This window comes from Branchiostoma belcheri, unplaced genomic scaffold (genome assembly GCF_001625305.1).
Source record: "Branchiostoma belcheri isolate BF01 breed outbred unplaced genomic scaffold, Haploidv18h27 scaffold18, whole genome shotgun sequence".
In the NCBI taxonomy this organism is placed as follows: Eukaryota; Metazoa; Chordata; class Leptocardii; order Amphioxiformes; family Branchiostomatidae; genus Branchiostoma; species Branchiostoma belcheri.
In genome coordinates this window covers 3,390,385-3,401,991 of record NW_017803268.1, presented here as the reverse complement: position 1 = coordinate 3,401,991, position 11,607 = coordinate 3,390,385, and the positions used below count along the sequence as shown (strand labels likewise).

Genomic DNA, 11,607 nt, shown 5'->3' with positions numbered 1-11,607 from the left:
TGTGTTAGTTTGCCTTGTTTACCACGTTTGGGCATGAGTCATCACAATGGAATGCAGGGCATCAACCAATAGGCATGCAGCTTTCCTCTATACTTCTTGCTGATTGGCTGTTGGGATTTAACTTGATTAACACCTGCACAGAAGCATTTCCATACTGACAGTATGTCTGTATTCAAGTGTTTTGGTAGGTATTTCAAGCTTTCCTGCTCCAGCATTGGAATGCCGGGCATGGACGTTTTTTTTTATTTTGAAAATCAACAGTTTGCATTATGCAATTAAAAATCCTAACCAATAAAGTAGGGAATAGCTATCCAACTGTTGTTTTAGTTGTATTTTACTTCATATTATAGTTATATCAATGTAAATCATTGTTATATTTCAGTCCATACCATGGTATGGATGAAATATATTGTGTTCTCTCATGTTTCTTCTCCTCCTTCTCCTCCTTCTCCTGCCAAACAGTCAAAGGGATTCAACTCCGCCATCATTCAGCCAAATGACATGGAATTTGGCATGGAGGTAGAGTGGGCCAATACCCCCAGGCGTTTTTTTCATTTTTTTGATACATGCCTTTGAAAAATTTTTATGAAGGTTTTTGGGGCATTTTTCGCCAAAAAATGGATTTTTGGATCCTGAGCCCTGGTTTTACAACCAAATGATCTGAAATTCGGTATAAGGGTACCTTGAACATGTGTCTACAGAATAGCAGTCACATATTTGGCATACACCACTTCCAAATGACTTATTTGGGGGACTTTAATGGCTATTTGCAGCATAAAAAGGGCCAAAAGTGCTATACCCGTTCCATGTTCTATCTAAAGAATGGCCCGTTCCATCTGCCGTTGGCCATGGAACACGTGTTCCATTGCGGGTTACCTGGGGTCACATTGCACGTAAGTCGTGCGTAATGACCCACGCATTCAATTTTATGTGCCTAAGACCTTCAAAATGTATCAAATCTCATAATTGTTAGTATTTGCATACCTTTAATAAGATTAGTAAAGCTTTCGAGATTCAATGAGCTTGTTCTTGCATCTTTGTTCTCAATTACATAGCTACTATATAATTCATTTATTTGAGAATCTTTGCCAGTTTTACACTGGGGTAAGTTTGGAATAGTCCACTTTTGCGTGGGAGGGAGATGGACTGAAATATGCTGTATTTGCTCCCAAGCAAATGTCGACCTCTCTAGTTTTCCCTTGTGTTTCTCATTCTTTCCCTGCCATGTGGTAAAATGTGGTGAACCCATCGCTGTATTTGCTCCAAAGCAAATATTGGCCTTTCTAGTTGTACATTGGTTTTGATTTACTGGGAACATCACATATACATGTACACAGCCAGCATCACATATCACTGCATCAAAGTAAGCCTTTCCTTGTCTCCTGTCTTTATAGTTATCTGCCATCCATCTTCCGGTATGGCAACAGAATCTTTGCCCATTTGTGGCATGGTGACCACTGTCAGAAGGCAACAAAATTTCTTGTTTTTTTTTCCAAAACCAGGCGAAAGTTAATGCGCGCGCTGATGTCATCCATAAAAATTACTTGCTGTGGCCTAACCACCATACTAGAAGTCTGTTTCCCCACAACTGACAACTTTTAGCCTCAAAGAATACCGACACTATTTCATTTTGTTACAATTTCGCTTCCAACCTCTAGTCTAGATCCGTGTGTTCTATAGTTTTGTTGAGTTTGACCAAATTGGTAATTGTGTGCGGATTGGAGTAAGCCTCGCTTTTGTAGGGCGGTTCCTTCAAACTGTTTCCTATTCACTTCACAGGTGGCTGCTGACCTACCGGAAGTGAAAGGTCACGTGATGGCGTAGCCTTGTCTGCAATAATGGAGCTCAACCCTGCAAACCGGTTGTTCAGGCTATGTCTGTGTGCGAACTAAAATATTCACACTAAGGACACTGCTAACAAGACACCGCTACAAGGCCCTGCTCCATAAAATTTGCTGTTTGCGTCTTTGCATTTGGTGAGTTTTTATTTTCTTGCAACGTCCACTTGACAGGCACAAGACAGTTGATAGGTTGTCGCCGTGGCAACTGATAATCTGAGTAGGTCCGTGTCACTGGTCCACGGTGTTTACCAAGCCAATTTTGCGGTGTGCACTGTAATTACGAGCACAATACGCGCAACCTTTCAGGAATTTGACTCAGAAGGGAGGGGTCCACATTTTGATTCATTCAACATGGTTTGTAATGACTGGACGCCGGCCAACTGATCATTATACTAGATCTACCTTTAACAATCTTTGATCGCTTGCACGTATTTTGTTATCTTTGAAACGTCAACTACGTGTGATTACGCGAATTGTATGTTGTAAGTTGGCGTCTTCAGATCTGTTGCACAGGTGTACCCAGAGCACACCCAAGAAGGCCACGGCAATAATTGTTTATCTACAATGAAACTATCCGTTGTCTGTGCCTCCTAGGAAATGCCTCTTTTTCTTTAAAATATTGGTAATTACGACATTACGACATAATTAGACTCTATGCTTGAAAAAATATATATATATATATCAAATATATTATACTTATATATATTATTAGATATGGCAGCAGAAACTGGTAACACCCAATATTACCACTGTAGTACCATCAATTTTCGCATGAGAATCATCATCAATTTACTATGACAAGGCCGTCATTCTACAACTTCTATTTCTTAGGTGGTCCTCACATATATCATTAAGCATGAAATAACGTCTGTAAGGTATGGTTATTTTGATGCGTTCATTATGCTATCCCGGTGAATACCATATTGTATTGTGAATTGTCCTCGGAATTCCTGTATACAAAATGAGAAGTGACGTCGTTTGCTTAGTTTGCATTATTAATGATGCCACAGTCGCGTGCAGAAAAGGTGTCGCATCAATCACACATTGCCAGTTCCTTCAGTTAGCTGTCAACATAGTTCTATTGGTGGCCATGTTTTTATTTTACAAGGGGGGGGGGGCAACACTGAGCAACACTTTGCATCCTAGATCCTGACATACTTTATATCTATTAGTATTATAGCTACCATCTTTCATGGGGTGTTCTTTTACAAACACGACATCATAGGCTAGCTATTTACAGAAATAAACAATGGAGGATTCGATCATATACCATTTATCCAATGACCCAACCATCAAACAATCAGTTTTAAATTTGACAACGTATCTTAGTTGCATGCAAAAATAACTTGAGTTTTTCTATTATAATCCACTTATTATATAGCTACAATTAATATATGTCTTTTACATATTCACCTGTTTTTGTAACGTTATAGCATTTAATTATATATTCAAGTCTGTCTGTAGCATCGAGTCTCTTGAAATCTGTTGTATTTGAAGTAAGAAAAGTGTTACGCAAAACATCATATCTAGCATTCATCATTCCACGACAAAGTGTGTTATTACATGCTATATCATAATACTGACTTCCCATCATGCACTAGGTGTGTAGACTAGCGGAACCGGATATGACGAATGACGACTCGTCCGTCTATTACGACGAGTATCTAAACAGGCCGGTTTTGGACGAGCTCCAATCCGAGGCGGACCTGGAGTTTTCTGGCCCGATTCGGTAAGTGCCACTGGGGGTACTCTTCAAGCAGAGGTCGGTGGAGAAGAACCTTTCTAGCATATGTCCCGTTTTCTGTTGGCAGTGAGTGTGACAGAAAAAGGGGCATATATCTGAAAGGTCACACAATCTTCTCCACCGACCTCTACTTGAAGGTAACTGGGACTTGCTACCTGTGGATGTTAACTGTAAAACATCAGGCAACTGTAATGGCAATGCTTTTAGTAACATTGGCTCTATACATTTTTTCTCTGGCCCTATACTATAACCATGTGTTGACAGCCACTCCATGGAGTCTAAGGCTCCCCAATAACCAGTTGTACGAGATATTTGAGCATTCCAAGGAGGTGGAGAACCTCCTTAACCTGCTTGAGTATTCTAAGAGGTTCAAATGGGAAGGTATATCTAAAATCGTCCACAGATGTCTCTATTGAGGCTTCGGAAAAAAAGCTCTACAATGAAAGCAAAATGCCATGTCTTTGCAGAAACCGCAATGTCTTGGTTTTTCAATCTTAGATCTCTTGCCACAGAATGTCACCCCGCATTCTGAAAATACCCAAGTCATGAGTCATACATGTAGTCTAACCTTTCCAAATAACACACAAAAGCCGTCCCCACATGTCCCCTTTAGTACAGTCCTGTTCAGGCCAAATGTCATTTAAATGACATTACTTGGCCTTGATCCAATATCATATGTGGCATCACTAAGTATAAAGTTATAATGATTATGTACATCTACGTGCTCAAATAATAACATGTTATCAAGTTGGATTACTATGCATACTAGGCATCTAGGCATCTAGAAAAATTCCCCCCATAAGACAAATTCTTTTCTTTAGATACCGATCTCCTCCTAAGTTAGTATTCTTTTCTTCCTATGAATAATTTATGTTCCTTTATCTCAGATGATATCTTTCCTGATATCATGATCACTATACTAATGCCCTGTAGATTCAAATTTCAACACAAATGTTCACAAATATCAAGTAAATAAGAATAATTCGTTGATTCTTGGCATGAAAATATGGATATACAGTATATAGTCAACTCCTTGTGGGCAATACATTTAGACAAATGTTATGTAGAGTTGGTGTTACTTCCAGGTCATTTGGTCAATTCTTGGAAGGTGTTCACTGGCACTCGATAATACATCATCGCCCTGTCATCTTATAGTATAATTACCCCTTTTCCCCTGGCCTTATAGTTATTTGATCGCGTCATAAGTACGTAAAGCATGATATTCAATTTATGATCCTGGAATGAATAGCGTCTCACTAATAATTGATAACCAATACTAAAATTACTAAAAATGGCATGACCATTAAAGCACTATTCAATGGATGGGATAGCTTATCTATAATAGCTCTTATGAAAAGGTACTTATCTATTTGTATCAGTATTAAGTATAGTTATCAATGTCAAACGAGGAATCACTATAAGCAGACTGTTTTCCTTGGTAGTTTTGGTAGCCCTAAATGATTTATGGTAAATATAGACATTTGGTGCAACGGTCTATATATTGTTTGGTTATATTAACGTACCATTCTAGCAAGAAAGTATCTTCTTAAATACTGAATTGTGCACTATATAGCAATTATGCAACTTGTCGTGATAATGACCTAAAAATAAAAGCTGATATTGCTTCAAAAGATAACATTCCAAACGATGATCTAAATATCATCTTATTATTTTACGTCATACAATATGGTGTCACCACACCCACAGCTATTTCCTGTACAGTATCTGTATTAATTACACTTGATGTGGTCGACATAATCGCAACAGGTACATCACTCTATTTTAATAGTGGCAAAACAAAATTGTTCTGGACGAGGAAATCTGTCTGATATTGACATCAACTACCATCTCTTAACACATTTTCATTATGATTTAATACTTACAGCATTTGCAATAGCCCAGAAACAAGCTATATGAGGGGTCTTTTTATTTTGGTCTTTTTATTACCACCCATAAATATCTAGAAACAGCCTACGATACAACCGTTTTCTGTCAACGACATCGCATTTTTGACTCACAGATATCAGTATGCTATGAGATAGGATTGATACAGCTTACTAGTATACTACATTAAAATAATGGCCAGAAAATTAAACTTCCATTTGATTGAAAATCCAGTTTTGCCGCCCTGAAGTTGCATTGGATGCCCTTAAGAAGAGGCTCAGCGTATATCAACTTGGATCAAAGGATTCCTATCTTGTTTAGTTAGTGCCACGTCAACAATGCCTACATTGAATGATGAACAGAAATATCTCTCATATTCAATATACGTTTTGCTTCGACATAATGTGCACATGTTACAAAAACAAATGTTTCTTTGGACGCGCTCGATGAATTTTTTTTCGTTGTAACAATTCTGAATTATACAGTAGGTAATGACCTTCTTATCATTTCTAGATCAGTAAGTTCAATCATCACAGTGTGTAGTCGGAGTCAGAGTTCAGACGATACCATTTGACTTCGCTGGATAAACACTAAGCTGTTTATTTATCTTATTGGATAGTTATACGGAAGACTAGTTGTACTTCAGTTACAGGTTTTCATACATGGTAAGATTTTGTTGCACACTGTACTGATTTTAAAATAGTACGGTATGGATTTTTTGTCTGTATAATGAAAACATGGCATGTTTGCCTTTTCAAGGCATACTTAAGGTCAAGGCATGTTGATTTGATTATATGGTTGACATGCTCTTGGAACCCCAAAACTGATGCGAGCGTGCAAATAAAAAGGTTTCGCAAAAAAAGATGTCTTCATTATAATTATGAATCTACGTGGTCATGAAGGTTGAACAAATGACTAAACACACATATGGGGAATAATACATCCTTCATTTCATTTCTTCACATATTTTTCTTTTTCTTTGGAATATTTTGGAATTCTACGACATACTGTAATTAGCATTTTTTTTCTTTTTTTCAATTTACGGCATATATTTGCTCACCCTGCAGCTACTTTGTACTATTTACACTACTGGTGAAGTTTGATGCTATTCTTTAGAGCAATTTTGCAATTTTCCCTATTTTCAGTGTCAATAAATTGGTCCTTCTCAACATCGCAGGTCTAAGAAATTTTCACTGCCTATTAACCTACATAAGAGCTATTGTTTTTTTATTTATTTATTTATTCCAACATGTAATCACCAGACGTGGTGACGGCACACTTAAGTTTTATCAACTTATATTAATGCCGACACCAACACAGGGGACAAATACATGACAGGACAGTACTCATTTTCACCTGAGTTAAGTGAGGAAAGTCGTGTAAAGAGCCTTTCCCAAGGGCACAAGATCGGTGGCATGTCAGGACTCGAACCCGGGACCTCTAGGTTCCGAGTCGCGCACTCTGCCCCTACGCCACACGATCCAACAAGAGCTATTCACAGCAGGCTATCATACAGCTTTCACTTTGCCAGTTTTTGGCCTCCCTAACTATGGTAAAAACTTTTTTAACAAAACTCCATGCACGCGTGGATGTCATCCATATAGTCAAACCATCATGGCCTTACTGGGGTGTGTAGATCGCAGCTCTGATGAGCCGAACTGGTCCGACAACTTTCTGAGGTTACCGTGAGGGGTTTAAGGGTCGGGTCAAGCTAGGCGGGTACGCTCTGGTATGAAGGGAATGTGCCCGACGCCTCTGTGTTTACGAGGAACGCTGCGTCTTTCTTAAACTTCCATGGACCTTGAGATCTCTTTATAGACGGTCTAGGGTGGACGGTGTTCTGTATACCTGCTTGGGCGTGTACTTGTGTTCCGTGCGGTGTTTTTGTGGATGAAAGAAAAACCAACGTGGGTGCAGTGACATTATCTACACAATTGCAACGTAGAAGGTAGGGGATTTCTTTTCACCATAACATTGTTGTGTTTTATTCCTATTTTTTGAAGGATATAAGGAAGAGGGTCTCCTAGTATCTTAATCTGATTATTTTATGAATCGAGTGGCACAAAGTTTGCGTATTCGTACGCAGATATGAAGATATTTACAGTAAAGGTGTCAGTTGGACAGGGCAATTTTGATTTATGTACGTTTAAACACTTGGAATTGTACTATCCCTTCACCTCTATTCGTCTTTCAAAGGCTGACATGTGCGTATTCTACTTTGAAAGTGTGTGTTAGCATTTGCCCAAGTGATTTTGCAGTAGTGAATGTTATACTTCATTAACTTCAGGCTTGCTGTTAGTTGACCTGTAGTAATTTGGCGTGCGGTACAGTGCCAATGACCTGACTTCAGGTGATAGTTGTCACGTTGCAACAAAGTAAGCTTATAAGCTACAGAACTTTACATAACTGAAAATCTTGCTATATTCTACCTGTGTGAGTACACATACGTTGTTTATGTGCGATGTCTACCTGTTTGTTTCTTCGTTTTTTTTTATAATGTTTCTAAAGTCAGCTACGAAAATGAACTATCTCATTGGGTATCTTTTTGTTTGTTTTGGGGCTACGCCCCCCTGGGTAATCATCTTTTGGAGGTATTGTATTTTTGTCATCCAGACGACGCCGCTTGACGGTTGTGTAGCTTTCATTTTCATTGTCAGTATTGACTAGATAATATGAAACTGGATATTTCACCTCAATCCTGTGTTATCTGTGGTTTAAGTATAAGTAGATTAGTGACGCTTGGTTCACACTCTCAATACCGGTTAAGCCGTACATTTGACCTTGAGAATGTGTACAAAATGGTATTTCCCAATATATAATTAATTCTGTCCGCGGGAACTACATGTTTTTATATTTCAGTCTATACCAAAATAGTCCACTTTTACGTGGGAGGGAGATGGACTGAAATATACTGTATTTGCCTCCCAAGCAAATGTCGGCCTTTCTAGTTGTTGAGTTGATTTTGCTGAAAATTCTACGCCTGTGTCTTGACGTTGACAAAATATAATGACAATGTAATGTTATGATGGATGTTGCTATGATTAAGTCGGCTTTATTTGTTATCTACAGGGGACGCCGTGACTCTATAGGTATGATATCAGAAGGTAGAGGCGCGAGGGATGTTTACGGTAAGTGTTAAAGCTGCATTACGTAACATTAGAACGATACAAAAGACAATATTCTTGTCATTTCTTTACAAATAAAGTTGAGGCAACCCTACTCCATTGTAAATAAGTGCCATTCAGGATGTGAAGGTGTCATAATAGGACATACAAGTGTGTTTAAAAGCTGGAAACACAGCTGTCAACCATGTTTGTTTACATTCTGGTATTTTGTGGTGGTGCCACATACTGAGTGTAATAGTACCTCGTGTGGGCTGACTCTTTTGTTTAAATGACTTTGTGTTGCTTTATGCATTTATAGAGCGTAGAAAACAAATGGCGACATATGGGGATAGTCAACTGACAAGGTCTACTCAGTATCCTGTCAAGGTATGGTATACACATCTCATCTCTGTTTATTTGTTTGTTTGTTTGTTTTGTTCCGATTGACCACAATTCTGGACGAGAATGAAAGTGCTATTTTTGGTGAATGAAGATGCACATTTTCTTCTCTGTCTCCTCAGCATTTAATGACCATTCCTGTCGACCGAGGCAAAGAGGAAGAATCCGTTCAAGATGCACTTCTTCGCCTGGACCGCATGGAGGCGCGCGGAGAACTCTGGATCCAGGACGCCGTTCTTGACGTCGGCGATGACGTCAGACTCGTGGACCAGGGAACGGGAGAACTGTTAGAGAATCTCGATCCCAGGTTCATCCAGATGAACCGTTCCCAGCGCGGGCCGGGCAGTCTGTCGGACCTGTTCCTCCTGGTGTACCAGAGCCCGGACTCCAGGAAGGAAGAGCTCTTCGTCTTCCAGTGCGACGAATATCCCTCAGACGTCCTCAACAACGAGATATCTAAAGTCATGGACAGGCCTGACTTGAATGGGTACGATATGGCGCCTCTACGGAACTCCCTGCCAGCGATCCAACCCCGCGCTCCATCCGTACGGGATGATGACCTCCCCCCGCTCACCATCGCTGGTCCTCCCGCAGCCATCATCCCCTACTACCCGCCCTCTCGTCCCACGGAGACCAGCTACGTTTCAAAGAGTTTCGGGCCGCCGGTGTCCGCCGTGTCGCAACCCTACGTCGCCGCCGAACCACCAATCCCCGTGCAGGACGTGACCCACCAGTACCGTTACTATGACGACGCGAACAAAGAGATTGTAAACGTGGTGCACCTGGACTCCGCGCCAAAGGCCAAGACCAAGGACGAGTTCCTGACCGACCGTTACGTCGACATTTTGAATCACGTCATCGATGAGATCGAGGCGTTCTCGCTAGATCTGGACCAGATGTTCTACATGCCGCGCCCAGAGGCCGGACCGTACGGCAGGGGGAGGAGCAAGAAGAGGAAACGGGGGAAGAAAGGACAGGTCCAATATGTGGCCCCTCCACCTGTGAGTACTATTTATAGTCTGTTTGTACCTGACATTATAATGTAAAGGTGCAATATATAGTCCCATTGGCATGTTGGTGAAGTGCAAAGATCCGAAAGGGCACCTGGAAGACAATTACATGCATTGTAAGAAATAACAGTTTTTTGCTTCCTAAATGTGCAAGAGCATTACGCATGCCAAGGCCGAAGGGTTGTCGATTATGAATGGATAATTCAATCATTTCTTTCCTTTTTTTCAGCCCATGACCCCGGCCCCCAACACCCATGACTATGCTGACGTCCTGGGAAAGTTTAAGTACGCTTTTAACCTAGCGACTCGCGTCAGAGCCTACATCAGGTAAGTCACAAACACACAGCCCTGATTACTTTCCACAACAGTCTCCCATTTATGCTGAGGTCACATTTCCAAACCGGGGCCCGGCCGGGCAGTCTTATGGAACGAAAAGTATGGTACAAAAGACAACAGAGCACAAAAAAAGTTTAAAACATAATCATGAGTACAATTTGTGTATATTCCTGATAAGAATTGTTGATTTTTCGTTCATACAAACAGCCCGGCCGGGCCCCGGCCTGGAAATGTGACCTAAGCATTACAGATGACCTTGTTTGCGACTAAGCTCCTGTCATACATTCAGAACCTACCCCGACCACCATCCAACCAAAGTAGCGAAAATACCTTTCTAAATAAGCCGAATCGAATTTAAGCGAACACGCCACGAACGCTGTTGACCTACTCCCGAATATTAGCCAACCACCAGCCAAACAAGACCGAACCTCCCCCTTTTTTTAACGGAGTCGCTCAATGCAAGGCGATTTTTTTGGCCACTTCTAGGCATAAAGCTAAAGGTACTTAAGTGTGTATAATGTAGTTATGTCAGGAGATGGCGGTGGACCTTTGTTTTGAAGCTTTGTGGATTGTAATCGGACGGAAAGCAGCTGTTTGGAAGAGAGTTCCATAATTTTGCAGTCCGGGGAAAGCTGTTGTTGTAAAATGACTTGGAGACAGGTATGTTGACGGTGTATTGATGAGAACTGGAAGAGAACCTAGTGGCACGCTGAAAGGTTCTGAGCGGCGGAACAAGAAGTGCAAGTTCTCCTTCATTCGGCTGGCTAATAACCGAACTACATCCTACCTTGCTCGCGATATGCAGCCATTAGTAGAGTGACATTCCTTTGGCCTTTCAGGAACCCCAATGCAGCGGAGCTGATCCACATGTTGTTCGGGATGTTACGGCGAGTGGTGCAGACGTGTCCGGACCCTGACCTCCCCCGCCAGGTGGTATCGCCCCTGCTGACGTTAGACGCCGTCAGACTCATCCCCTCCGCCACCATCACAGAGGACGTCACCTTTTGGAGGTCACTCGGACCAGCATGGACAACACCCAGGTATTGTGTTGTATAGCATTGTACTGTATTGCATAGTATTGTGTTTAACCTTAAAAACTTTGGATCCAACACAAAGAATGGTACTCATCACTAGCTAGAGCTTTCGACCAGTTCCTCCGGTCTTCCTCACTAAACTGACCCAGTGAGACAGAGAAGCCAGGTGACAAGCCTATAACTGGGTCAGTCTACTGAGGAAGACCAGAGCGACTGTTCGATAAAGCTTTAGGTGGGAACCATTCTTCGTGTTAG

General features: G+C 41.1%; 1 protein-coding gene across 7 annotated transcripts in view; it reads left to right on the top strand.

Annotated features, from left to right (window-relative positions):
* Positions 1–1,831: 1,831 nt before the first annotated feature.
* Positions 1,832–11,607, top strand: part of LOC109467448 (epidermal growth factor receptor kinase substrate 8-like) — a 16,401-nt gene continuing 6,625 nt past the window's right edge. For 4 of the 7 annotated variants that reach the window (XM_019765434.1, XM_019765432.1, XM_019765437.1 and 1 more), the window contains exons 1-7: positions 1,835–1,976; positions 3,443–3,570; positions 8,539–8,597; positions 8,893–8,960; positions 9,095–9,973; positions 10,212–10,309; positions 11,158–11,358. In XM_019765434.1, the coding sequence (XP_019620993.1) occupies positions 3,467–3,570; positions 8,539–8,597; positions 8,893–8,960; positions 9,095–9,973; positions 10,212–10,309; positions 11,158–11,358 (1,409 nt within the window). In that variant the 5' untranslated portion in view covers positions 1,835–1,976; positions 3,443–3,466. Of the gene's footprint in view, positions 1,977–3,442; positions 3,571–8,538; positions 8,598–8,892; positions 8,961–9,094; positions 9,974–10,211; positions 10,310–11,157; positions 11,359–11,607 lie in introns of those variants that run through there. The other 3 variants (XM_019765438.1, XM_019765433.1, XM_019765435.1) reach the window with 3 other exon arrangements.